The 27,509-nt window shown below is 38.5% G+C and overlaps 1 protein-coding gene and 1 pseudogene across 7 annotated transcripts; both read right to left on the bottom strand.

Moving 5' to 3' along the window:
* Window positions 1-1,394: 1,394 nt before the first annotated feature.
* Window positions 1,395-2,274, bottom strand: LOC114309808 (phosphatidylinositol N-acetylglucosaminyltransferase subunit C pseudogene; annotated as a pseudogene).
* Window positions 2,275-14,284: 12,010 nt separating this feature from the next.
* Window positions 14,285-23,831, bottom strand: LOC145798596 (uncharacterized). 7 transcript variants are annotated; one of them, XM_082886819.1, is made up of 6 exons: window positions 23,538-23,816; window positions 22,826-22,903; window positions 21,929-21,994; window positions 19,998-21,480; window positions 15,407-15,484; window positions 14,285-14,575 (listed from the first exon to the last, which is right to left on the bottom strand). In XM_082886819.1, exons 4-5 carry the CDS (start codon window positions 21,472-21,474, stop codon window positions 15,447-15,449), a joined length of 1,515 nt encoding a protein of 504 aa, XP_082742945.1. In that variant the 5' UTR covers window positions 21,475-21,480; window positions 21,929-21,994; window positions 22,826-22,903; window positions 23,538-23,816; the 3' UTR covers window positions 14,285-14,575; window positions 15,407-15,446. The 7 variants fall into 7 exon arrangements, 4 of the variants coding, with proteins under 4 accessions (XP_082742945.1, XP_082742946.1, XP_082742947.1 ...); XM_082886820.1 differs by lacking the exon at window positions 21,929-21,994; XM_082886821.1 differs by lacking the exon at window positions 22,826-22,903 and having other exon boundaries at window positions 23,538-23,677.
* Between the last annotated feature and the right edge of the window lie 3,678 nt (window positions 23,832-27,509).

Raw genomic sequence — 27,509 nt, 5'->3', positions numbered from 1 at the left:
GAGTGGGACTTAACTCACATCTATAACACTTTTCCTATGCCCATTATCTCTGAGATACTGAAAATTCAGCCTCCTAGAAATAATGGTGGAAGGGATAAACTGAGATGGAGAAAATCTCCTAATGGAGATTTTTCTACATCTAGTGCATATGATCTTATTATGCACTCTCAATCCTTGGAGAATAATTGGGCTTGGCTTTGGAAACTCAAGCTTCCTCCAAAGATTAAGAGCTTCATGTGGCCTATTCTGCTTGGAAAAGTGCTGACAAATAAAATGAGGCACACGAGGGGTTACAGTGACAATCCCAATTGCCCTAGCTATGAAACTGTGGAGGATTTAGACCACTTACTACGGATGTGTCCTAATGCCATGAATATTTGGACATAGATTTTTTTATCAAGATTGGTATTTGAGAATGAGTGTTATCCCTTTTGGAGTCTGGTTAACTTTGAATATGAAAGGGGAGCATTCCCAACCTTAACTTTTTACTATTACTCTATGGATTATTTGGAAAAATAGAAATAAATTGATTTTTGAAAACAAACAACCAAACTGCCATACATCTGTGAAGCTTATTTTTTAGTATACTAAAGAAACTAAAAAAGCTTTTGAATCTGCTGTTACTACTCATTTACAACCTAAAAGCTCATCTTTGTGGTTGTGTCCACCTGCAAGGAGAATCAAACTTAACACAGATGAAAGCCTTAAAGGTAAGAACAATAATGGAGGATTCGGCAGGCTGTTCCGGGATGAGAAAGGAACTTGGATTAGTGGCTATTATGGCAGAATAGAGAGAAGCACCAGCTTGGAGGCAGAGCTCTGGGCAATTTATAAAGGGCTCACGATCATCCTGTAGCAAGGAATGAACAAGGTCATCATCGAAATGGATGCAGAACAAGTGGTGCAGCTGTTAAATGAAGAACCAGGTGCTAAATGCCCTTTCCGTGGCATTGTGGAAGATTCAAGGATCATCTTAAGGGGCTGCGAGTGTACAGTCCAACATGTCCGTAGAGGAGGCAACATTTGTGCAGATAACTTAGCTAAACTTGGAGCTAATCAACCACTTGAACTACTCATTGTTAATGAACCCCCAGAGGAAACCCGCCATGTGTTAGTTGCAGATATGTTGTATCTGGATGGGAGTAACGAGGCCTAGTCATTTTTTTTTATTTATTTTTTCGATGTACCCAAAAAAAAAAAAATAATCTTATAGGAGTTGATATGAAAGTCTAAGAATGCATAACAAAAGAAACAAACACAGGTAAAACCAATTCTTCTCATTAATTTTCAAATTTTATTAAGCTTTCATTCAAACAACAGAGTGACCAAGGACAAGGACGCAATTATGTTAAATTGCTGAGCTTGGGGAGCTTATGAAAATGAGAGAACATTTGTCACTCTGTTATATTAAAACAGAGCTTTGACTCATCCCACGGACCAACTTGTACTCCTGAATCCTTATAATCCAATAAGGACACACCATGGTAATAAAAACTAACAAACTCAACAACAGCACAAAAAGTAATCAATGCAACTGATAAGAAAAAATCAATGTCGCGGCTATTAAGTCCAATGAGAACGAAAGGTGCAACTGAAATGAGTATTTCTTGACATAATAATTACCAGCGAAGCAAAGAGAAAAACTTTCAAGGAGAACAGTATTATAGCAAAAATGTGAAGCCTAGACGGAAGGCGAGAAACAATCAAAAGAGAGGCCACAAACAGAAGCATTTAAAGAGATATTGCTCATCAAGGTTGGTTGTTCTAGTGCCCCAGGACCTTTTACAGTGGATCGAGAGTAGTCGTGTAGGAAGAGATGGAAGGTGATACGTGAAGCCGTTAGAGCCCAAATGGAATCGGAGCTTATAGACAGGTAAGAGTGTGGTAAATAGGGGATAAAACGTACAACCCAGTTATAAAAAAGGATAATTTGAAAACATAATTGAGAAGTAGATTTAAGTAAATCATTTTTGTTGTTAAGAGTAGAACAAAGAAACATAAACCGAGAAGCATTGCATCAAGAAACAAGAGAGAATTTTCATTAATAGTCGACCCAAGTGTAGATGTCCAAACTAAGACCACAAGAGTGACAATGCATAGTTATTGTGATATGCAAACAGAGTTTGACAACATTGGTGTTCATAACCATATCTTCAAGGAAACACTCATCAAAGTGATTGTCATCAAACCCAGCTTGCATCCCACCATATGCAACTTTCCTCCATTTGGGTTAGGTTGGGTTGGTGAAGAGTTTCCATTGAAATCTGTCTCCATTATCAACACTACAGCAACCACAACCAATTGTACTCGAGATGTTCAACAATAACGGATTTCAGGTAAGAGAATGAAGTTATCACTATGACCTTCAAAGGTAACAGATAACTAAGACACAAGGCATCTCTGATTGAAGTGTTTTCATTTTGGGATCATATTCACAATGCAGAACCTTGTCCAACGAACATGCAATTATGGTAAACATCTATATATATTTTCATTTATAGAATTTAACAAACGTAAACCCACTTTTTATCAAAGAGTGCTTGAAAAGGAAGGCAGGAGGCATATCTAACATTTTCCCAGTGCATTTAGGAAGAAAGCCAGGAGGAATATCTGACATTTTCTCGATTCATTTAAGAAAAAAGCCAAGAGAAATATCAGACATTTTCCCAATAGATTTGGGAGGAAAGCTAGGAGGAAAACAATATCTGACGTTTTCCCAGTGCATTCGGAAGGAATATTTGATGTTTTCCCACTGCATTTAGTAAGAAAGCCTGAAGGAATATAAGACATTTTCCCAGTGGATTTGGAAGGAAAGCCATAAGGAATATTTGACATTTTCCCAATGCATTCAGGAGGAATATTTGACATTTTTCCAGTGAATTTAGGAGGAGGAAAGCCACGAGGATCATAATCTTCCATCTTTCTATAAAGGCTTCACTGTCTCTTTTTCAAACCATTATACTTTTCCCTTTATCTACTTCATATTTCGACAACACGCTTAATTTTCTATTTTTTCCACCAATACAAGTATCGAGTGGTTACAGCGGATTCAAAGAATCGTGATGGAACATACAGGCCTTCACCCGTAATATGCCTGATGTAATTTTTCAAGCAATTTTATGAATTACATTCACATGAGCTGCAAAAACAAGAAGATCATGATCCATTCCAAATTGCATTGCCATGCTATGTGGAAAATATTGCTCTATTCAGTTGAATCCAACCAGCTCACAAACTCTCAAACATTTAGCAAAGGACTCAAAATCTTCATCCAAATCAGAACCAATTAGTACCCACTCTCTTTCTCACTATAAAACCTGAAAACAACTTATTCTTCATATCTATTACATAAGGGCGCCATTGAAAACACTCTCTATCCCATTCTATAGCCTTAGCCATGTCACCTTGTGTTGGCTCAAATTCTAGAAGCCAAGCCACAAGTTGCACTACAAAGAACAAGTTGGCAAGTTGCTAATACTTCAAAATACAAATTTGTTCCCAAGAATTGTTGTATAAATAGGGGTGCAAGTAGTGTGCAAAAAGTGTCCAAAAAGAGTGCAAGCAAGTGTGAGCAAAGAGTGACAGAAGAGAGTGAGAGAGGTGAGGTTGAGAAAGACAGAAACAAGTTATAATTTTTCTCCTCAAATTAGTGAAATCCACTGCCATTGACATAGGTACATTGCCGAACCGCGTAAATCTTCTTGTTTTCTTGTGATTGTTTATTTGGTGTTTGTTTCTGGTTCCTGGTCACAACAATTCGCATGCCTGGGATTCAATTTCTTCACCTTGGCCCATCAAGCAAAACTAGGCAAACCATCTCCAATTGAGTTCGGGTTTGGCCTCAAATTTGAAATCTCTCCCAAACCTGAATCTAAATCAATTGAAAAGGAGCCCAAAGTTCCTATGTAGATGGTTCCTTAGTCTCCAAATTGTTTGAAACAGTTACAATCCTCTATTTTAACAAGTTCAAGTCTTTGTAAAGACTAGCAAGAAAAGTCGGTGCGAGCGATTTTTTAGTACCTGAAGCTAGAAGAACTACAATGGAAAATACCTATTTTCTAACAGTATCAAATGGAGGTGTTGGGAATACAACCTCGATAACCACACCACGAGAAAAGCCTTGTGCTCGATTTTGCAGTCTGTTAGCATGAATCTTTTGGTCCAACCAAATTGAGATGCCTTTTTGTATGAAGTTCTTCCGAGTTCTAATTGCGCTTTGAGCAATATATTTTAGACAAAGTTCTAAAAAGTGATTGTGGTCGACGTAAAAGTGGCGGTAGCGCAGTTGCGGTTGCAGGGTGTAAAGGTTATAGTCCAACGGTTGCAATAACTGAAACCGTAAATTTCACATAATTTGAAAAAAACTTACCGATACGCATATTTTTTTCCCCAGAATCATATTTACTGGGTTTTAAAATAAATTTTGATTAATTTTTGATAATTTTTAAGTATGATCCAATATATTTTATATTTTTAAATCACTATAAAATGAGTTTTTTACATTTTATTTCAATAATTAATGACTTTATATGTCGTCAATCCATATTACACTTGTGGCAAAATTTTCTTTTATTAGACTTAGACGTATAAAATTATTTTTTTTAATTATTATATTTGTGGAAGTATATATAGATTTTAACTTGAATAGTTTTAAAAAAGTATACATCCTTAATGAAAGAACTTGACAAAATATATAACATCATATCACAATTCATAGATGATAGAGATTACATTTTGCATAATGTTACTACTAAAATTACATAACATCACCACCAAAATGAGTGACGTGATGCATCTTAAGATTCATATTGTTGAGATTGATTGTTGTTGCTACCTTCACCCCCATCCACTAGGAAATATATACGTGAATGTTGCCATCATGTTGTCCCTTTTTGTTTGGTGCACTGAAAGAAAAAATGGATACCTTGGCTGGAAAAGATCGACATACTCTTTTTGGGTTTGTAAATAATTTTGCAAAGCGTACCTTGGAAGACCATATTGTTTGAGGGGACCAAAGGTAATTTTGTTGAAGCAGGTAAGGATAGCTCTAGATATCACTGCTATAGGATGGGTAAGGGTGATAAGGGTAACTCTAACTACTATCAAATGAATCAAACTGTTGTTCTCTGCTTGTTATTCTTCTTTCATCCCTGCGTGTATCACTATCACGAAACCTCCTAGGTAATTTGGGTAAAGGTGCAAAAGGTTCTCCAACATTATAATGTCCTCCAACATCGCATAATCCAAATCATCCAATGAAATCTTCATTTCCTGCACCAAAACTAATACTAGTACCATCATCACCACAATCACTGCCACTATCACCGTGAGAAGCGCCTCCACCGTCACCATCATCACCTCCTGCATCAGATGGTGTCAAACCACCACTATTGTCACTTTGAGTTGGAGTAGGAGTTGAGCTTTGATAAGTGCGTCGAGAGATGACTAAGGCTAGACAAGTAAGTATTCGTTCACAACAACAATAGGAGGAAAGACAAACATTTAGATGATGTGTTGCTGGTCATGGATCACAATATGATGCAGTTGGTAGTTCTGGTGCAAGGGTAGTGGTCAAAGAATGCCAAAAGAGTAAAGTATTTTTGGGCTTTTTCATCGATCACAATCCGTGCGTGAAACTAGTGGGAGTGAACGTAATTGGCTTAAGCTCAATGCTCCTGAAGCAAGGTTGAGAGCAATGGATGTAGAACTCTAAAAGAGCAAAAGTACAAAGCAGTGAAAAATCTCTAAAATGAATTTACAAAATTTAAGGGAGAGATTGGGATGGATAGTATCCAAATTTATGCTATATAATCATATTCCATTCAATACAATTGATTCAAAGTATACACAACCCATGTTTGATGTTGCTGATGAAGTAGGGCCAGGGTAAAGGGTCCTAGTGGCTTTCTGAAGTATATATGGACATGGAGCATGATGAAATGCTGAAATAGATAGGATCATTCAAGGAAAATTAGGCAAAGAGAGATGTATCCATCATGTGTGATGGTTGAAGCTATCTAACTCGGCAACACATCAACTTCTTGGTATACAGCAATAGATGTGCTATATTTCACAAATCAATTGATGCCTCTAATATTAGTAGTAGGATTGCTGAATATTATTTTGGGTTGTTAGATAAAGTTGTTGATGAAATTGGAGAGCAATATATTGTTCAAGTGGTGACTAATAATGAACCTGCACTGAAAGTTGCCGGCAAAATGTTGATGAGAAAAATGAAACATTTATATTGGATAGCTTGTTCGATCGATCTTATGCTAAAAGACATCCCATAAGAAAAGTATAGCAAAGGTGATTGAAGATGGTAAAACCATCACGAATTTGATTTATAATACTGGATAGGTGTTGGATTTAATAAGAAAATTCACTGAAGATAGAGAATTGCTTCGACCTACTATCACTAGATTTGTTACAAAATTTATTGCCATTGAGAGTATTGTTAGATATAAACAACAATTGAGAGCTATGTTTAATAGTGATGAGTGGAAGAATTCTAGATGGGGAAGGCAAATACTGGGCAGCCTTACAAGGTCAAAAAAATTATTTTGAAAAATCAGTTTTGGCAAAAAGTAACAGAGCTTTGTAAAGTTCATGAGCCACTGGTGAGAGTATTGAGGTTGGTTAATGGGGATGAGAAGTCAACAATGGGATTTATCTATAAAGCTATACCTAGAGCAAAGCTGGTAATTAAAAGAGATTGTCGCTACTACACCGAGTATTGGAAAATTATTGATACTCGATGGTCTTTTCAATTACACCAAGATTTGCTTGCGGCTGCTAAGTGTTATGATTTCAATTATAACATGTGTATTTACTTTCAATTACTAATTATAATTTTATTTTTGAAGGATTTTTTTTTTAGATCCTCAATTCTAATATGGTGTTACCTCATCCAATGAAATAACAAGAGAAGTGATGGATGGACTTAAAAATGTAATTACAGATTGGGGCCTAACATGGATGCTTAAGTAAAAGCAACAAATCAAGTATGTGTCAATTATTTAAATTTTAATAGTAATAATTTACTTTTGTAAATTTTACTTCTAATGATAGCCATAAATTGTAGTTGTTGCTGTTTCGAGATAAACAAGAAACTTCTGGAACTCTTTTAGCACAAAATGCATGAAAATAATCAAATCCAAATTTTATTTTGAAAATTTCAAATTTACAATACATGAATACTTAAATAATTTTCTATCTTATTTTGACTTATATCTAATGTAATGTAATTTTATGCAGCTAAGTGGTGGATTCTTCATGGTAGTTGTGCTCCTGAACTTCAAAAAATAACTGTAAAAGTGTTAAGTCAAACCACCATATAATTTCACTGTGAACGTAATTGGAGTACTTTTACTCTCATCCATATGAAGACAAGGAATAGACTGAAATATAAGAAAATCCAGAAATTAGTCTTCATCACCTACAACATGAGATTAAAATTTTTTTTTTTTTTTATCGGCAAATGTTAGTTGTTAGTTGTTAGATTAGCACCTATGGGAGAAAATCTCCCCCACCCTTAGCAAAGCAACTAAGTGCTTGCACTCTCTTAATTCAACTCCCCTAAGGGAAATTGAACCCATGACCTCCTTAGGGTGGCCAACTAGGCTAGGCCTAGTTGGTTAACATGAGATTAAAATTGAGACACGTTAAAAAAAGAAGCTAAGAGGAGATTCATAGGAGCTTTAATCCCATTAACTTGGATTACATATTTGAAGAAGATGATCCAATAAGTCTACGGATAGAAGAAAGGGAAACTCCTTTACTAGATGGTGTGGATAATTATAAATGGCTAGATTTGGTCTCCAATGATGATGGTGATGGTGGTGGCAATGGTGGTAATGGCGACGGCAATGGCAATGGCGAGGGCGATGGTAGTGGCACCCATAGATATCAAGTTCGACGCAATTCTCAAATCTCAACTCCTACTCCAACTCAAAGTGATAATAGTGGTGGTTTGACACCATTTGATGGAGGAAATGATGATGGTGACGGTGGAGGTGCTTCTCACAGTGACGGTGGCGGCGACTGCGGTGATGATGGTACTAGTACTAGTTTTGGTACAGGTAATGAAGATTTCATTGGAGAATGATGTTGCACATTATAATATTGGAGAACCCATTGCACCTTTATCCAAACTACCTAAGAGGTTTCATGATAGTGATACACACAGGGATGAAAGAAGAATAACAAACAGAGAACAACAGTTTGATTCATTTGATAGTAGTCAGAGTTACCCTTATCATCCTTACCCATCCTATAGTAGTGATAGCCAGAGTTATCCTTACCTGCCTCAACAAAATTACCCTTGGTCCTCTCAACAATATGGTCCTCCAGGGTACGCTTTGTCAAATTATCTACGAAACCAAGAACAGTATGTCGATCCTTTTCAGCCAAGGTATCCATTTTTTCTCTCAATGCACCAAACAAAAAAGGACAACATGATGGCAACATTCACTTATATATTTCTTAGTGGATGGGGTGAAGGTAGCAACAACAATCAAGCTCAACAATCTGAATCCCAAAATGCATCACATCACTCATTTTGGTGGTGACATTATGTAATTTTACTAGTAACATTATGTAAAATGTAATCTCTATCATTTGTGAATTGTGATATGATGTTATGTACTTTGTCAGGTTCTTCCATTAAGGATGCATACTTTTTTAAAACTATTCAAGTTAAAATCTACATACACTTCTACAAGTATAATAATTAAAAAAATAATTTTATACATCTACATCCAATAAAAGAAAAATTTTCCACAAGTGTAATATGGATTTATGACATAAAAAGTCATTAATTATTGAAATAAAATGTAAAAAACTCATTTTATAGTGATTTTAAAATATAAAATATATTGGATCATACTTAAAAATTATCAAAAATTTATCAAAATTTATTTTAAAACCTAATAAATATGATTCTGGAAAAAGAAAAATATGCGTATCGGTAAGTTTTTTTCAAATTGTACAAAAAATAAAAAAATTCACGGTTCCGATTATTGCAACCATTAGGCTATAACCTTTACACCCTGCAACTGCAACTTCACCACCACCACTGTAACGGCACCGCAACCGCTTTTCAGAACCTTGTCTAAAACATATTGCTCAAAGCGCAATTAGAACTCAGAAGAACTTCATGCAAAAAGGCATCTCAATTTGGTTGGACCAAAAGATTCATGCTAACAGATTACAAAATCGAGCACAAGGCTTTTCTCGCCATGTGGTTTTCTAGGTGTTATTCCCAACACCTCCATTTGATACTGTTAGAAAATAGGTATTTTCCATTGTAGTTTTTCTAGCTTCAGGTACTAAAAAATCACTGGCACTGACTTTTCTTGCTAGTCTTTACAAAGACTTGAACTTGTTAAAATAGAGGATTCTAACTGTTCCAAACAATTTGGGGACTAAGGAACTATCTACATTGACACTTTGGGCTCCTTTTCAATTGATTTAGATTCGGGTTTGGGAGAGATTTTCAAATTTGAGGCCAAACCCGAATTCAATTGGAGATGGCTTGCCCAGATTTTCTTGATGAAACAAGGTGAAGAAATTGAATCCTAGGCATGCGGATTGTTGTGACCAGGAACCAGAAACAAACACCAAATAAACAATCACAAGAAAACAAGAAGATTTACGCGGTTCAGCAATGTATCTACGTTAATGGCAGCATATTTCACTAATTTGAGGAGAAAAATTACAACTTGTTTTTGTCTTTCTCAACCTCACCTCTCTCACTCTCTTTTGTCACTCTTTGCTGACACTTGCTTGCACTCTTCTTGCACACTTTTTGCACACTACTTGCACCGCTATTTATACTACAATTCTTGGGAACAAATTTGTGTTTTGAAGTGTTCACAACTTGCCAACTTGTTCTTTACAGTGCAACTTGTGGCTTGGCTGCAATTTGCCAATTCGCTTGGCTTCTAGAATTTGAGCCAACACAAGGTGGCACAGATAAGGCTATAGAATGTGATAGAGAGTATTTTCAAAGGCACCCTTATGCGATAGATATGAAGAATAAGTTGTTTTCAAGTTTTATAGTGAGAAAGAGTAGGTACTGATTGGTTCTGGTTTGGATGAAGATTTTAAGTCCTTTGCTAGATGTTTGAGGGTTTGTGAGTTGGTTGGATTCAACTGAATAGAGCAGTATTTTCCACATAGTGTGGCGATGCAATTTGGGATGGATCATGATCTTTCGGTTTTTGCAGCTCATGTGAATGTAATTTGTAAAATTGCTTGAAAAATTACAGCAAGCATACTACGAGTGAAAACCTGTATGTTCCATCACGATTCTTTGAATCCTCTGTAACCACTTGATACTTGTATTGGTAGGAAAAATAGAAAATTAAGCGTACTGTCGAAATAGGAAGTAAAGAAAGGGAAAAGTATAATGGTTTGAAAAAGAAACAGTGAAGCCTTTATAGAAAGATGGAAGATTATGATCCTTGTGGCTTTCCTCCCAAAATTCACTAGAAAAATGTCAGATATTCCTCCCGAATGCACTGGAAAAAATGTCAAATATTCCTCATGGCTGTACTCCCAAATCCACTGAGAAAATGTCTTATATTCCACCTAGGGGTGCCTGCGATTCGGTTGCAGTATAGGAACCTCCAATCTATCATCTGTCCAAAACTAGGCGGATTGAAAAAAATTAATAAAATTAAGTTATTCTAAAATGTAGAAAATAAATGAATAAAAATAAAATTAAGTATAATATTTTAGAATTTTAACTTTATTTTAATAAAAAACAAATAAATTATACATATTATATACATAGATATTTTAATAGGAGCAAGTTCACTTGGATTTTTATTTAAGTTATTCACCCACAAAGATATTTATTTAAGTTATTGTACTAAATTATATAATATATGTAAAAGGAAAAATTAATAAAACATTCATTTCCAACTACCAAAATGTTAAAGGACCCCAAGTACTATAAAAATATTGTAAGTCATTTATCTTATAAAATCTTAATATCATGAATCTTATAAAAAAATATCTCCTTGAGCAAAAACATTATGGGGTGTATGAAGTTCAAAGTTTCAATTCTTAAAATTATATAAATACACATGTTGCAATGTTATCAGTTGTTAGATTTTCAAGACAATATATTTTAATTAGCTCAAATTTATGAAAGGAACAAATGAGATCTATTTTTTAAAATTTGGTAAATGAGATCTTTAAGGTCTCCAAATTTAGTGTTAGTATATATGTCATGTTTTTATATGAAAATATTTTCAAATTTCCAAACATAATCTAGAATTAAAAATTAAAAATAGATAATACATTTTTTTACGACAATTGTTTTTAAGATCTTTGGTATTAAGATTTTATAGGATAAAAGACATATAATATTTTCATAATTGTTGGGGTCCCTCAACATTTTTCTAGAGAAATTTCAATCTAATTTCTCTGTATTTTGAAATTTCTTTGGCTTGCTCAAATTCTCTAATTTTCTATGTTTTGAATTTTCACTAGGTTGAAATTTCTTTGATTTTTTTTATATTTTGAAATTTCTCTAGTTTACTCAATTTCTCTGATCTATGATTTCAAGTTTTCTCTATGCTTTTAAATTCTCTGATTTGAAATTTCTCTTTACTAACAAAATTCTTTGTGGTTTGCTCACCAATGGGTGTAGTAGGGGAGCTTCTATTTACACACACAATATACGCTTTCTACACATCTCTCCTCACTCCACTTTTTACACACTCCCTTCATTAAGTGTGTGTATAAAAAGGATTTAGTGTGTGTAAATAGAAGCTCCTATGTAGGAGGTATGGATATAGGTATGGGTTTCACAGTCACAATTGCCGCCGTCGCCGTCGCCGCCGCCGCCGCCGCCGCCGCCGCGACCGCGACCGCGACCGCGACCGCCATCTACAAACTCCAATTGCGTTTCAGAGTGTCAGGAGAGGAGGCCTTTTCGTCCTTTCTCCCCAGAGAGGCCCACGAAATCAAAACCTTTTTGCTCGAAACTTGGCCACTAGGATTCACAAACTCCCCTTATAGGTTCAGCTTCTTTCTCTTCCCTCTCTTCTTTCTTTTCTTTCCAATTTCTCTCTCTCTCTCTCTCTCATATATATATATATATATATATGTATGTTTATTTTTCCTTCCTTGCTTACAATAATTTAGGGAGATAAAGAGAGCATTCTCTACACAAAAATAGGCCAAGCTGTTACAATTAAAAAAAAAAATGACTAAGAATGTGACCAAAATAAATTATGCGCGCACACAGACACACTGTCTCTCTCTCAACAGCCAAAAGGACATTATAGTGATGTGTGTCGTACTCATTCTGGGAAGCTTGTGCGCGTGAAGAAGGGTGAGTGGGTTTGCATTTTCTTGTGTATAATATAATGGTTGGTTTTTGTTATATATTTCTTGTTGATGAATTCTAAAAATAAAATAAAATAAAATGATTTAGGCTTTGTAGAAACAAGTTGTGCAATTAGGGAGTCAAATTGTTTATCGAAAGCTAGGCTCCAGTATATTTTGATGCGTGGTGAAAATCCTCAAGAAGTTAAGATTTGTATTTCATGTTATTTGTTTACAAAGTCAAGAAGATACATGTCATGACATGAGTTTTTTGTGTTCTTGTGGAATTTGAAAAGCTCCAGAATAAGGAGGTAGTAGCTAAGTCACCGATTGGTTATATGGGAACGAGATGTGTCTCGTCAAAATATCTTGAGAACAAGATTGTCAACAGAGTGCCCATATACAGACAATATTTTTTGTTGCCATTTGTATTGATTCTCTTTATCAGATTTTGCAAATCTCTACTTTAAGAAAACTTTCTTTAGCAAACAACACTCAATTCAGAGATTGATAAGGAAGTAATGGGGATTTAGAGAAGCATACATACTATGATGATGATGATGATTGAGAGGGTAATTTTTGGGAAAAATTGGGCCGAGCTGCGAGTTGGGCTTTAAGGCCCAAAACGCGAAGGACTAAGTAAGAAGGCCGTAAAGGATACTCCGGCCCAAGAGAGCAAAGTTACTCCGGCCTTGGGGAGATAAAGTTACTCCGGCCCAAGGAGGTGAAATTACTTCGGCTCACAAATGATAAAGTTACTTCGGTTAGAGGATTGTAAATGTACTTCGGTCTGAGAGCAACTTGAAGTTAGACCGGCCTTGAAGTTATACCGACCTTAGAGGTATACCGGTTTGGGGTTAGACCGGCCGAAAGTCGTTGGTTCGGTCCAAGACCGTACCATAGGTTCTGCACGGAAAGCTGAGATAAGAAAGGGAAAAACAGAAGGACCGAACTAAGGATGAGTTCAGTTTATTCAGTGGCTCTGCATAGCCAAGCTTATTTCGGTCATGTAGTAGTTCGGCCAAAGTAAAAACCATCCCACTTGGTTTAAGCAGTGGGGGAGGGTGTAAAAGGATAAGCATTATCCTTTGGAGTATGAATCCTAGGAGGACTCTGCATGGAGAAATACAAGTCCTACCAGGATTATGAAACTCGAAACCTATAAAAGCTCACAAGCACCACCTTGGAGGAGGTAATTAATTGAACATAATTCTTTCTGAGAACATAGAGCTTTGTCTATTTGTCAAGTTTTCTGACTTAGGCATCGGAGAGGTTTCCGGCACACACCCGCCGGGTAGCTCACGTTTGTGTTTTCAGGTGACAAAGCGACGTCGTACGGAGGAGCGTGGACTTGGTCAACAGGATTATACGAGGAGAATTATTTCCTCCCCGTACAATTGGCGCCGTCTGTGGGAATAACAGACAAGAACAAAAACCTCTTGACTAAGCTTCTCCTTTTCTCATTCAATGGCACACATTGAAGACTTGCCGCAGTCCGCCGTCGACGGACTAACTCCAGAGGGGGGCGCAAGGCGTGAAGGATTACCCTCTGTCCCTCCTATGGCAGATCTGGAGCCCCAACAACATAATTCCAGGAGGAGTGGCAGGGGAAGGCGGAATAGCAGCCCTCGACATTCTCAGAGTCCTGACAGGCAAAGGAGGAGGATTGATCCTCAAGCCCTGGAAGATCGCGTGAAGGAACAAGATGAACTAATTCGAAAGATGGCGGCGGACATGGAGGCTTTGAAACGCCAAATGAAGACTAAAGATGTGGCGACAGGAGAGGGGCGCAAGCACAAGACGCCCCCTCGCCACTCAGAGAATCGTAGTAGGAATACTACACCCTCCCAAGGAGAGAGCAGAAGTGTAACGACCCAATCTTGGCAAGGCAAAACCCTGCCAAGAGGGTGCACCTCAAATGCTATAGCACCTTTCAATTGCCTAACATATATGAGATGATCTATTCAAAGACAAAAAAATATTATCATGCTACAAGATAGTTCCCAAGCATTTCCTCCCCAAAAAAATATAATACATACTAATCACGAATCCATCAATACATCCAACTTCATAAGCAATTTTTACAATCAACCTCCTTCATAAAAAAAAAGGGTAAGCTTACATCCTAGAATGACCCTAAGCAAAACCTCAACCACAAGATGCCCACCTGTGATCCTTCAAAAAAAAATTCTAGTCTTCCAAGTTGAGGCGAGCCACACAAAAGTCTATGAATCTGAAAAAAAATTATTTAAAAGAATGAGCTAAAGCCCAATGAGTATACCAATACCATGGAGTTATAAAACTTGCTCCTACCAATAGGGTTCAAAATAAAGATACTAAACATAAGAGCTTAATTGGACTTCAATTTATACAAAATAAAAATAAAAATGATGCAATACAATTTTCATAAAACGTTATCAAGATTTTTCCAAGGAATCTCATAAGGCAGAAAAAAAAACATACATTTGGATAATGAAAGTAAACAAAAATATAACTTTTCAATACATTAAGATTTCCTGTCCATCATACAATCCACTACATAGCCTTAGGGTCGCGTTACCTCGCGACTTAGGTGGTGACGGTACCGTTACCCAGAACATAACCATAGGAGCATAGCTCATGTCATCGTAGCACTTCAATTCTTGTTTCAATGTTTCGGTCCCCAGGACCCCTTATACATACAACGACCCTTATGGTCCTTAAAACATTTCGGTCCCCAGGACCCCAAAGCATTTTGGCCCTTGTGGCCCCAAAGGCTATATTCGGTTATATGATCAATAAAATAAATACCCTCACATAACATTTCACTATCATTCAATCATCATCATCATAAAATTTGAAAGACTCAACTTAAATAAATTCTCATAAAAAATTAATGCTTCATTATACAAATGAAATCGTATCTTTATTAAAACTCAACCCTTGGCCTCAATAAATTTATAGATTTTCTTTTTATACATATATCATGATGAAATGTATCATTCGCTTCCTTTAATTCAAAAATTATTTTCAAACTTTGTAATAAAGATAGAGGTAAGGTAATTTCCATGGTAAGTATACTCACCTCCAAAAATAGCAAAAGTGTAGATTTGAAACTCTACAAATTAATTTCCAAGAGGTGGAGAGATGCCTTCCTCCAATCCTAACAATTAGTAAATAGGATCTCAAATTAGGAAAAGCTTTCAATGAAAATTACAACATCTACAAAAATGATCCTAAATAAAATTATGCTAAGGAATGGCAAGCTAAAGAACTCCTCCAACTTTAAATCACCCAAACAAATAACTTATCCAATCTCCATAACACCCATCCTTTGAACATCTTTGAGTTAGTAACTTTTTAAATATCCAATCAATTTATATGCACAATACCACCATCAATTTACTACAAAAGTCAAAAATCAACATTTTTGTATAAACTCAACAACTTAAGTAAAATCTCTTCAATCACTTATAAAATTCCTCCATAGAACATAGAGATACCCAATCCATCATTTATCAACTCAATTTCAACATATAAATTCCCTAACACCAAAATCCCCAATTTTTACATCACATTCAAACCCTAGATTAACCCAAAAATCTAAATCTCCAAATCAACCATCAAATTGACCATTTTTTTTTTTAAACATGTAAAACATTCATGGAAACTAATTGAGAGTATAAAATTCAACAAGCAAACCCCAAATCATAATAGATCTAAAACACAAAAATTTCATCATCTCTAACTCAAAATATGTAAAACCTTCAACTAAACTTTTAGAGAAAGATTCTTACCAAGTACAAGCCTCTAATCCATCAAGAAAATAAATCCCATGCTTTGATTCTTCAAAAGATTAAGAAAAATCTAGAGTTTGTGCTTCTATTGTGTTATTTTCGGATGGATTCAAGGAGTGCCGACCGGACCCATTTTCCGGCGAGATAAGGTGGCCGGAGGTGGTGGAGATGGTGGGTCAAGGTGGTGGTGTAAGGGTGGAGCAAAGGTGTGGTGTTTGGCCTCCAAGAAAGTAAAGGAAAATGAGAGAGAAAGTAGAGAGAAGTTAGAGAATGAAGAATGAAAAAAAAATCTGCACTTCTAATTTTTTTTTTTTTGTGTTGAAATGGGGTGTTTGGTTACACCTACCATCAAGTTTGGAGTTGGGTTTAGATATCCTAAATGGAGTTTAACATAGGAGTGTGTTTGGCTCTAGATGAAAAGTTGGGAATATTATAATTCTACCCCCCTAAAGGAAAATTTCGTCCACGAAATTTATTCGTTTGTTTAGTCTAGTTCATACCTTGAAAAAGATGTGGCTATCGAATTTTCATATTATCCTCCCGCTCCCAAGTAGCTTCCTCCAAAGCATGATTTTTCCACAATACCTTTACTAGTGGTATGGTCTTGGAACGTAGTACTTGATCCTTCATGTCCACAATCTCTATGGCTTCCTCTTCATAAGACAAATCATCCTTGAGTTGGATTGGTTGGAAATCTAACACGTTTGATGGGTCAGGCATGTACTTCTTCAATGTGGATACATGAAACACATTGTGAATGCGAGATAGACTAGGTGGTAAGGCCAAACGATAAGCAGTCTTGCCAATGCGCTCTAATATCTCAAATGGCCCAATATACCTTGGACTTAGTTTGCCTTTCTTACCAAATCGCATCACTCCCTTCCATGGCGAGATTCGTAAAAATACATGATCTCCCACTTGAAATTCCAAATCTCTCCTTCGATTATCTGCATAGCTCTTTTGTCTACTTTGAGCCGCCTTCAACCTTTCTCGAATAATATGCACTTTATTGGTAGTAATTTGAACAATCTCTGGCCCTAACAATTTTCTCTCTCCAACCTCATCCCAACATACTGGAGTTCTACATCTTCGCCCATATAAAGCTTCATAGGGAGCCATCCCAATACTTGATTGATAACTATTATTATATGCAAATTCTATTAAGGTCAAGTGTTCATCCCAACTACCTCGAAAATCTAGGACACAAGCTCTCAACATGTCTTCTAAAGTTTGAATTGTCCTCTCGGATTGCCCGTCGGTTTGGGGGTGAAAAGCTGTACTGAATCTCAGTTTAGTACCCAAGGCATTTTGAAGACTAGGCCAAAAGTGGGATGTGAAGCGCGAGTCTCTGTCTGAAACAATAGATACCGGCACACCATGCAATCTCACAATTTCATCCACATAAATTTTTTGCTAATCGATCAAGTGAAAAGTTTTTCTTAGTAGCCAAAAAGTGTGCAGATTTGGTCAACCTATCCACAACAACCCAAATAGAGTCATGCCCCTTCTGTGTGCGAGGCAGGCCCGAAACAAAATCCATGGCAATATGCTCCCATTTCCATTCAGGTATAGGAAGAGGTTGAAGTAAACCAGCTGGGCATTGATGCTCTGTTTTAATCTGCTGACATACCAAACACCTTGACACGAATTCTGCTATTTCTCTCTTCATATTTGGCCACCAATAACTTTCTCTTAAATTTCGATACATCTTTGTACTCCCCGGATGCATTGCATAAGGTGAATTATGGGCCTCATCTAATATCTCCCTTTTTATCTCGGGCTCATTTGGAACACATAACCGATTTTTAAACATCAACACACCATCTTCTTTAATAATAAAGTCTAACAGAGTACCATCTTTCACTCGAGCTCGGGTCTTCTCCAAAATTGAGTCTTTCCCTTGGGCTTCTCGAATGCGATCCACTAACAAAGGTCTCACTTTAATTGTAGCTAACAAGGATCCCGACTTCCCAACTGCTAGATCAACTCCAATAGATTTTATTTCATGTAAGAGACTAAATTGAATGCCCTGAATGTGAGTTAATTTCCCTGTAGATTTTCGGCTAAGAGCATCGGCCACCAAATTAGCTTTTCCTGGGTGATAATTAATGGTGCAGTCATAGTCCTTAATCAGTTCAACCCATCTCCTTTGCCTCAAATTTAAATCCCTCTGTGTGAATAAATATTTCAAACTCTTATGATCAGTATATATCTCACATTTTTCCCCGTATAAATAATGTCTCCACAACTTTAAAGCAAAAACAACCGCTGCGAGCTCTAAATCATGGGTGGGATAATTGCGTTCATGGTTCTTCAATTGTCTAGATGCATAGGCCACTACCTTTCCATGTTGCATCAACACACAACCGAGCCCTTGATGAGAGGCATCACTATAAACAATAAATCCTTCACCACTTAACGGAATAGTAAGCACTGGGGCAGAAGTTAATCGCTTCTTTAATTCTTGAAAACTCTTTTCACAATTCTCCGTCCACTCAAATTTGGTATTCTTACGGGTCAAATGTGTTAATGGTGCCGCAATCAATGAAAACCCCTCTACAAATCTACGGTAGTAGCCTGCCAACCCTAAAAAGCTCCTCACCTCGGTCACGTTAGTAGGACGATCCCAATTCACCACAGCCTCTATTTTCTTCGGATCCACAAAAATACCTTCACCCGAAATCACATGCCCCAAAAATACGACACGATCTAACCAAAACTCACATTTGCTAAACTTCGCATACAACTTCTTTTCTCGTAAGGTCTGCAATACCACCCGCAAGTGTTGTTGATGATCCTTTTGACTCCTGGAATAAACAAGTATGTCATCAATAAATACAATCACAAATTGGTCAAGGTATGGTTGGAACACTCTATTCATAAGGTCCATAAATGCGGCGGGGGCATTAGTTAGACCAAAAGACATAACAAGAAATTCATAATGGCCGTAGCGAGTTCGAAAAGCAGTTTTCGCTATGTCTTCTTCCTTAATCTTAAGTTGGTGATACCCTGATCTGAGATCGATTTTGGAGAACACACATGCTCCCTGAAGTTGATCAAACAAATCATCTATACGCGGCAAAGGATACTTATTACGCACCGTGACCTTATTCAACTGCCGATAGTCAATGCACAATCTCATGGTGCCATCTTTTTTCTTCACAAATAACACAGGTGATCCCCAAGGCGAGACACTTGGCCTAATGAAGCCTTTATCCAATAACTCTTGCAATTGTATCTTAAGCTCCTTAAGTTCCATTGGGGCCATACGGTAAGGTGCACTAGAAATTGGGGCAGTTCCAGGAATTAAGTCAATAGCAAACTCAATTTCTCGATCTGGGGGTAATCCAGGTAGTTCATCAGGAAAAACATCTATGAAGTCACACGCAATTGGTATATCCTCCAATCTTGGACCACTCAATTCGGAGTCAATCACATAGGCTAAGTATCCTTGGCACCCCTTCTTAAGCATTTTTCTAGCGGTAATAGCAGAAATAACATAAGATGGGGACGCACATCGATCTCCACAAAATCTAAATTCAGGTTCCCCAAAATTGGAAAATACTACCTCTTTCCTATAACAATCCACCGAAGCATGGTAAGAAGCCAACCAATCCATTCCCAAAATCAAATCAAAATCAAGCATCTCTAAAGGCAATAAATCCGCTACCATCTCCCTATCTCCCAACTGTAATACACAACCTCGATATACCTCCTCAATTATAACACAATCCCCAATAGGAGTAGTAATGGATAAGCAATAGCCTAGAGGTTCAATAGGTTTATCAGCATGCAAAGAAAATGATAGAGATACAAAAGAATGTGTAGAACCCGGATCAATAAGTACATGTGCCTCCCTACTGAACACATAAATAATACCTGTTACCACCTCCGGATTAGCCTGAGCATCCCGCTGAGTCAAAGCAAAAACTCTCCCCTGCGAGGTTTGTCTATCGGATTGAACACCTCCTTTATTCTGCTTGCCAAATCGAGTCCCAACCTGACCTCCTCCTCGGCTTCCCCCTCGGCCGGCACCTGAAATTTTATTACTACCAACTCCAGTACTAGCAGAAAAAGCAGTTCGTGTGCAATCTCTAGCCAAATGTCCAGGTTGTCCGCAATTGAAGCAAGCTCGTGTATCTCCCAAATTAGTCATTTTAGGAACTGTGCAATCTTTCACCAAATGACCCTTCTGGCCACAACGAAAACACAAGTCAGTACCAGCATGACAAACACCTGTATGTGCCCGCCCACATTGCTTGCAAACACTTCGAGTAAACTGGGATGATGTCCCACTAGACTGTCCATGACGCTGATTAGAAATGCTTTGGGTTGGGGTGGGATGCTCTCTATTTTTTTGATATGCACTAGAGCTCTTGACTGAACCATAACCATGACCACCTCTTTTTGACGGTCTATTAAATGTGTTCTCATGATGGGATGAACTAAGGTGGCGCTTCTTCTGTTGTTCCGCTAACTTCATTTCTATGACATCTTCCTCAACTGTTAAGGCTTTATCAACCAAGGTTGAATAGTTAGTTATTCCCAATACTCGGATACGAGATTTGATGTCCAAATCCAACCCATCTGTAAAACGACGACATTTGACCTCCTCATCATCCACAAACGAAGGGGCAAAACGAGATAAAGAAATGAACTTAGCTTCATATTGAGCTACAGTCAAATCCCCTTGCTCTAGCCGAAGGAACTCTCTTTCTTTTTCATACCGATAGGTAGCTGGAAAGTACTTGTCATTGAAAACCTTAGTGAATTGGTTCCAGGTCAATCCTCCGGTGCCACTTGCCGTAAGTAGGCGTTGCGTGGCCTCCCACCAATATTCAGCCTCCTCCACCAGCATAAAACTAGCAAGTGCAACTCGCTGCTCGTCTGATACTTCCATCACAGAAAATATCTGCTCTACCCTCCTTAACCAGGCCTCTGCCTCCATAGGATTGGGCGATCCAGAAAATGATGGAGCCCCCAACTTCTTGAACCTCTCAATTGCGGTGAGGCGGTTCTCTGTAGGTTGCACAAATGGCCTTGACTGTGCTGCATTCTGTTGTTCAAGGATGTGAGTCTGCCTCTCCGCTAGGCTAGCCATTGACTCTAAAAGGCGCTGCACACTAGGGTCTAAAAATGCTGGAGCTGTGTCAACCCTTGGTGGTACGACTCTATCTGAATGTCCCACTTCTGGATTGGCACTTGACTCTTGAGTTTGCTCATTATGCGATTCATGTTCAATCTCTTCTTCCTGAACCCGAGGTGGAACTTCATTTCCAACACTAAGATGTGGCTCTCGCTCAGCCTCAAGTACTTCCATAAGGGGGCGACTCTTATGAACTCTTCGCCTTGCCATACGCGCCTGTATAACAAGACAATTAAAACTTAGAATACTAGATCGCTATTAAACATCATCACTAATCGAATTACTAACTACAATATCCTATCAACTTTAATTCTAAAATAACTAGTCTACAGATTCATAACCAAATGCTCTGATACCAAAAATGTAACGACCCAATCTTGGCAAGGCAAAACCCTGCCAAGAGGGTGCACCTCAAATGCTATAGCACCTTTCAATTGCCTAACATATATGAGATGATCTATTCAAAGACAAAAAAATATTATCATGCTACAAGATAGTTCCCAAGCATTTCCTCCCAAAAAAAATATAATACATACTAATCACGAATCCATCAATACATCCAACTTCATAAGCAATTTTTACAATCAACCTCCTTCATAAAAAAAAAGGGTAAGCTTACATCCTAGAATGACCCTAAGCAAAACCTCAACCACAAGATGCCCACCTGTGATCCTTCAAAAAAAAATTCTAGTCTTCCAAGTTGAGGCGAGCCACACAAAAGTCTATGAATCTGAAAAAAAATTATTTAAAAGAATGAGCTAAAGCCCAATGAGTATACCAATACCATGGAGTTATAAAACTTGCTCCTACCAATAGGGTTCAAAATAAAGATACTAAACATAAGAGCTTAATTGGACTTCAATTTATACAAAATAAAAATAAAAATGATGCAATACAATTTTCATAAAACGTTATCAAGATTTTTCCAAGGAATCTCATAAGGCAGAAAAAAAAACATACATTTGGATAATGAAAGTAAACAAAAATATAACTTTTCAATACATTAAGATTTCCTGTCCATCATACAATCCACTACATAGCCTTAGGGTCGCGTTACCTCGCGACTTAGGTGGTGACGGTACCGTTACCCAGAACATAACCATAGGAGCATAGCTCATGTCATCGTAGCACTTCAATTCTTGTTTCAATGTTTCGGTCCCCAGGACCCCTTATACATACAACGACCCTTATGGTCCTTAAAACATTTCGGTCCCCAGGACCCCAAAGCATTTTGGCCCTTGTGGCCCCAAAGGCTATATTCGGTTATATGATCAATAAAATAAATACCCTCACATAACATTTCACTGTCATTCAATCATCATCATCATAAAATTTGAAAGACTCAACTTAAATAAATTCTCATAAAAAATTAATGCTTCATTATACAAATGAAATCGTATCTTTATTAAAACTCAACCCTTGGCCTCAATAAATTTATAGATTTTCTTTTTATACATATATCATGATGAAATGTATCATTCACTTCCTTTAATTCAAAAATTATTTTCAAACTTTGTAATAAAGATAGAGGTAAGGTAATTTCCATGGTAAGTATACTCACCTCCAAAAATAGCAAAAGTGTAGATTTGAAACTCTACAAATTAATTTCCAAGAGGTGGAGAGATGCCTTCCTCCAATCCTAACAATTAGTAAATAGGATCTCAAATTAGGAAAAGCTTTCAATGAAAATTACAACATCTACAAAAATGATCCTAAATAAAATTATGCTAAGGAATGGCAAGCTAAAGAACTCCTCCAACTTTAAATCACCCAAACAAATAACTTATCCAATCTCCATAACACCCATCCTTTGAACATCTTTGAGTTAGTAACTTTTTAAATATCCAATCAATTTATATGCACAATACCACCATCAATTTACTACAAAAGTCAAAAATCAACATTTTTGTATAAACTCAACAACTTAAGTAAAATCTCTTCAATCACTTATAAAATTCCTCCATAGAACATAGAGATACCCAATCCATCATTTATCAACTCAATTTCAACATATAAATTCCCTAACACCAAAATCCCCAATTTTTACATCACATTCAAACCCTAGATTAACCCAAAAATCTAAATCTCCAAATCAACCATCAAATTGACCATTTTTTTTTTTAAACATGTAAAACATTCATGGAAACTAATTGAGAGTATAAAATTCAACAAGCAAACCCCAAATCATAATAGATCTAAAACACAAAAATTTCATCATCTCTAACTCAAAATATGTAAAACCTTCAACTAAACTTTTAGAGAAAGATTCTTACCAAGTACAAGCCTCTAATCCATCAAGAAAATAAATCCCATGCTTTGATTCTTCAAAAGATTAAGAAAAATCTAGAGTTTGTGCTTCTATTGTGTTATTTTCGGATGGATTCAAGGAGTGCCGACCGGACCCATTTTCCGGCGAGATAAGGTGGCCGGAGGTGGTGGAGATGGTGGGTCAAGGTGGTGGTGTAAGGGTGGAGCAAAGGTGTGGTGTTTGGCCTCCAAGAAAGTAAAGGAAAATGAGAGAGAAAGTAGAGAGAAGTTAGAGAATGAAGAATGAAAAAAAAATCTGCACTTCTAATTTTTTTTTTTTTGTGTTGAAATGGGGTGTTTGGTTACACCTACCATCAAGTTTGGAGTTGGGTTTAGATATCCTAAATGGAGTTTAACATAGGAGTGTGTTTGGCTCTAGATGAAAAGTTGGGAATATTATAAGAAGCCTCAGGACAGGCGACACTCACTCCTTATCTTCAAGGACTCGTCACTCCAGGTCTGAGAGGACGAGATCCGAAAGATCATACACTGAAGGAAGCACGTATTGGCCTTCACATTCACACCAAACCAGATCCAGACAAACAGAGCTGCCCAGGTCATCCGACTTACGAACCGTGCTAGAAGAAAAAACACGATGCAAGGAGGATGCCAGGGCAATAGATCCACACCGAGTTTCGGCCTTACAACGGTTGGCTCCTCGGACGCATGGAAGCGTCGAGGTTGGAATGCCAATACCGCGACCGGCCTACGAACCAACGGACAAGGCATTGGCAAGACTACAGACTTCGCCGTTTGTCCCAGCGATCGAAAACGCACCCCTACCATCAGGCTTCCTTCAGCCGAAATTCAATACATATGAAGGGAAGACGGACCCGTATTCACACTTGAGCCACTTTCGCCAAGTCATGGCTGTGTACAGGCGAAACGAGGCCTTAATGTGCATACTCTTCCCGTCAAGTCTTGGCGACCTAGGCTTGACTTGGTTCAAAAAGCTCCCAGAGGGCAGCATAGCCTCTTGGGCCCAATTGGCAGAAGCGTTCGTAACAAGGTTTCGAACAAACACTAAAACACCGGTGGAGATAGACCAGTTACTCTCCATCGACATGGGTGAAAAAGAGACCCTCAAATCTTACAACAGTCGCTACTGGGAGACATTCAACCAGATTGGAGACTGCCCCACCAATCTAGCCATTGCGCAATATAAAAGAGGCCTACCAGTAGGGAACCGACTAAGGGATTCAATTACCATGACGCCACCCCTCACCATGGAGGCCCTGATGGAGAGAGTGCATCAGCACATCAGGGTAGAAGAGGATGGCGCACGTGCAAAAGCAAAATCTAGTGCAACCGTGGTACCAGAAAAGAAGACCTCAGCAAAGGTCAATACAGTAGATCGGCAGAATAAAAACGGGCGTGGCAGACGAGATAACGGAGAAGACCCAGACAAAAGATGGTTGAGAATCCGTACTGCCATAACAACGGTGTTCAAAAAACCAATATATCGGATTCTGAGCGAAATAAAAGACGAGCCATTTGTCAAGTGGCCAGCCAAGCTAGGGGAAGCTTAGAAGAATTACGACGACAGATCACGGTGCACCTTCCACAAAGAAAAGGGGCACCGAACTGAGAATTGCACACCACTAAGATAGCACTTGGAAGAGTTGGTGGCAGCAGGCCACTTGGACAAATACATTGAAGGAGGAGCGCAACCGGCCCCCCAAGATCATAATGACCATCCCAATAGAATGCCAATTGATGCACCGCCTCAAGGCATTATCAATGTAATTCATGGAGTTTTTGAACCTGAGCGCGTATGCGAGCTCAAAGGTTCAATCAAGAAGGCTGAGCACTTTAGGGAAGTATTAAGTGCCCAACCTGCCATCAAGAAGGGGAGGACAGAGGCAACAAACGTCATGTCCTTTTCAGATAAGGACTTGGAACGAATTTACTGCCCCCATAATGATGCCCTGGTTGTCACTCTCCGAGTCAAGGATTTTGACGTCAAGCGGATTCTGATTGACCAGGGTAGTTCATGTGAGATCATGTATTACGACACATTCAAGCAACTAAAACTGCAAGACAAAGACTTGGCGCCTGCAGTTTCTCCCCTGATTGGATTCAACTCCATGCCAGAGTGGCCTGTCGGCAAAATAATCCTTCCGGTCAGAGCAGGAAGTGTAACAAAACAAGTGGAGTTCTGGGTATTGAAGGTCCCCTCTACATACAACATCATCTTGGGCAGAACATGGCTGCATGCCATGCGTTCGGTAGCGTCATCATACCATCAGGTAATGCGGTTCCCCAATGACACCGGCATAATTGAAGAAGTCTATGGCGATCAGATCATGTCAAAACAATGTTTCGCCACAGCGAATGGAAGCCGAGCGGCCAAAGGATACGTTCATTTGGTGGAAGAGCTAGAAAGTAATGAACTATTCGCGGACGTCGGCAAAGAGGCTGATCAGAAAGCGGTGGAGGACTTGGTGGAAGTAAAAATAGATGAAAAGAACCCGGATAAGTTCTTCTTGCTTGGCTCATCATTGTCCAGCACTGAGAGATTAGAGGTCTAGGAATTCTTGACCTCTAATATCGAAGTGTTTGCCTGGACACCTTACGACATGCCAGGCATTGATCCAAACTTCATCAGTCACCAACTCAATGTCCACCCATCCGCCAGGCCAGTCATCCAACGCACACGCAGATCGGCACTCCACCACGCCGAAATAGTGGCAGAAGAGGTAGGCAACCTGCTGGAGGCAGAAGCAATAAGAGAAGTGCACTACCCAAGATGGATCTCCAACACAGTTGTAGTGCCAAAAAAGAATGGTAAATGGTGTGTCTGCGTCGACTACAAAACAGTCAACAAGGCGCGCCCGAAAGATAGCTTTCCTCTACCAAGGATAGATCAACTGGTGGACCTAACAGCAGGGCATAACCGACTTAGCTTTCTGGATGCATACAGAGGCTACCACCAGATTGCCATGCACGAACCAGACCAGGAGGTCACATCCTTCACAACACCAAGGGGGTTATATTGCTACAAGGTCATGCCCTTTGGCCTAAAGAACGCAGGGGCGACATTCCAAAGGATGGTCACCAAGATGTTTGAACCATTGTTAGGCAGAACAATGGAGGCTTACATCGACGATATGGTGGTCAAAAGCAAGGATGAGAATGACCATCTTAAAGATCTAGGCGAGATGTTCCAGATCCTGAAGAAACACAAGCTGCGCCTCAACGCGTCCAAATGTGCATTCGGAGTTGGATCTGGCAAATTCTTGGGCTTCCTGGTGACCAACCGAGGTATAGAAGCAGACCCCTCTCAGATCAAAGCAATCCAGGAGTTGGAGAGACCAAACTCAGTCAAAGAAGTGCAGCATCTCACTGGTATGGCGGCTGCACTCAACCGGTTCATAAGCAGGTCATCGGACAGACTACGACCGTTCTTCCAAGCTTTAAAGGCCAAGTTTGAGTGGGATGAAGAATGCGACCGAGCTCTGGAAAGCTTGAAGGAGTACATGTCTTCCCCACCACTACTTGTTACTCCAGTACCTGGTGAAGAACTCTTTTTGTACCTGGCAGTTTCTTAGCACGCAGTTAGCGCAGCGTTGGCTCGTGCAGAAGGAATACAACACTTGCCCATCTTTTATGTCAGTAAGACATTGTTGGGAGCCGAAACAAGGTACTTGCCCTTGGAGAAACTAGCACTAGCATTAATGATGGCATCCAGAAAATTGGCACACTACTTTCACGCCCACACCATAGTCGTCCTCACGGCCTTTCCACTAAAAGCTCTATTTGAAAAGGCGAACTTTAGTGGACGAATCTTAAAGTGGGCAGTAGAGTTGGGACAATTCGACATCAAATTCCAACCCAAAACCGCAATAAAAGCCCAATCTTTGGCAGACTTCGTCGCAGAGTTTACTCCTGGAAGTCATCATATCTGCCCAGTCGACCTAACTAACACAACCGAACTA

This window comes from Camellia sinensis, chromosome 9, assembly GCF_055761805.1.
Source record: "Camellia sinensis isolate YWXY chromosome 9, ASM5576180v1, whole genome shotgun sequence".
Taxonomy (NCBI): domain Eukaryota; kingdom Viridiplantae; phylum Streptophyta; class Magnoliopsida; order Ericales; family Theaceae; genus Camellia; species Camellia sinensis.
Note: the sequence above shows the minus strand (reverse complement) of the source record. Positions and strands in the feature narration are given on the sequence as shown.

Coding starts and splice junctions, on each gene's coding strand:
- LOC145798596 (XM_082886819.1), bottom strand. CDS start 21,474: ATGGCAAGGCGAAGAGTTCATAAGAGTCGCCCCCTTATGGAAGTACTT. Junction 15,485..19,997: donor TAATCCGGAGGTGGTAACAG/GTATTATTTATG, acceptor ACTAATTGTTAG/GATTGGAGGAAGGCATCTCT.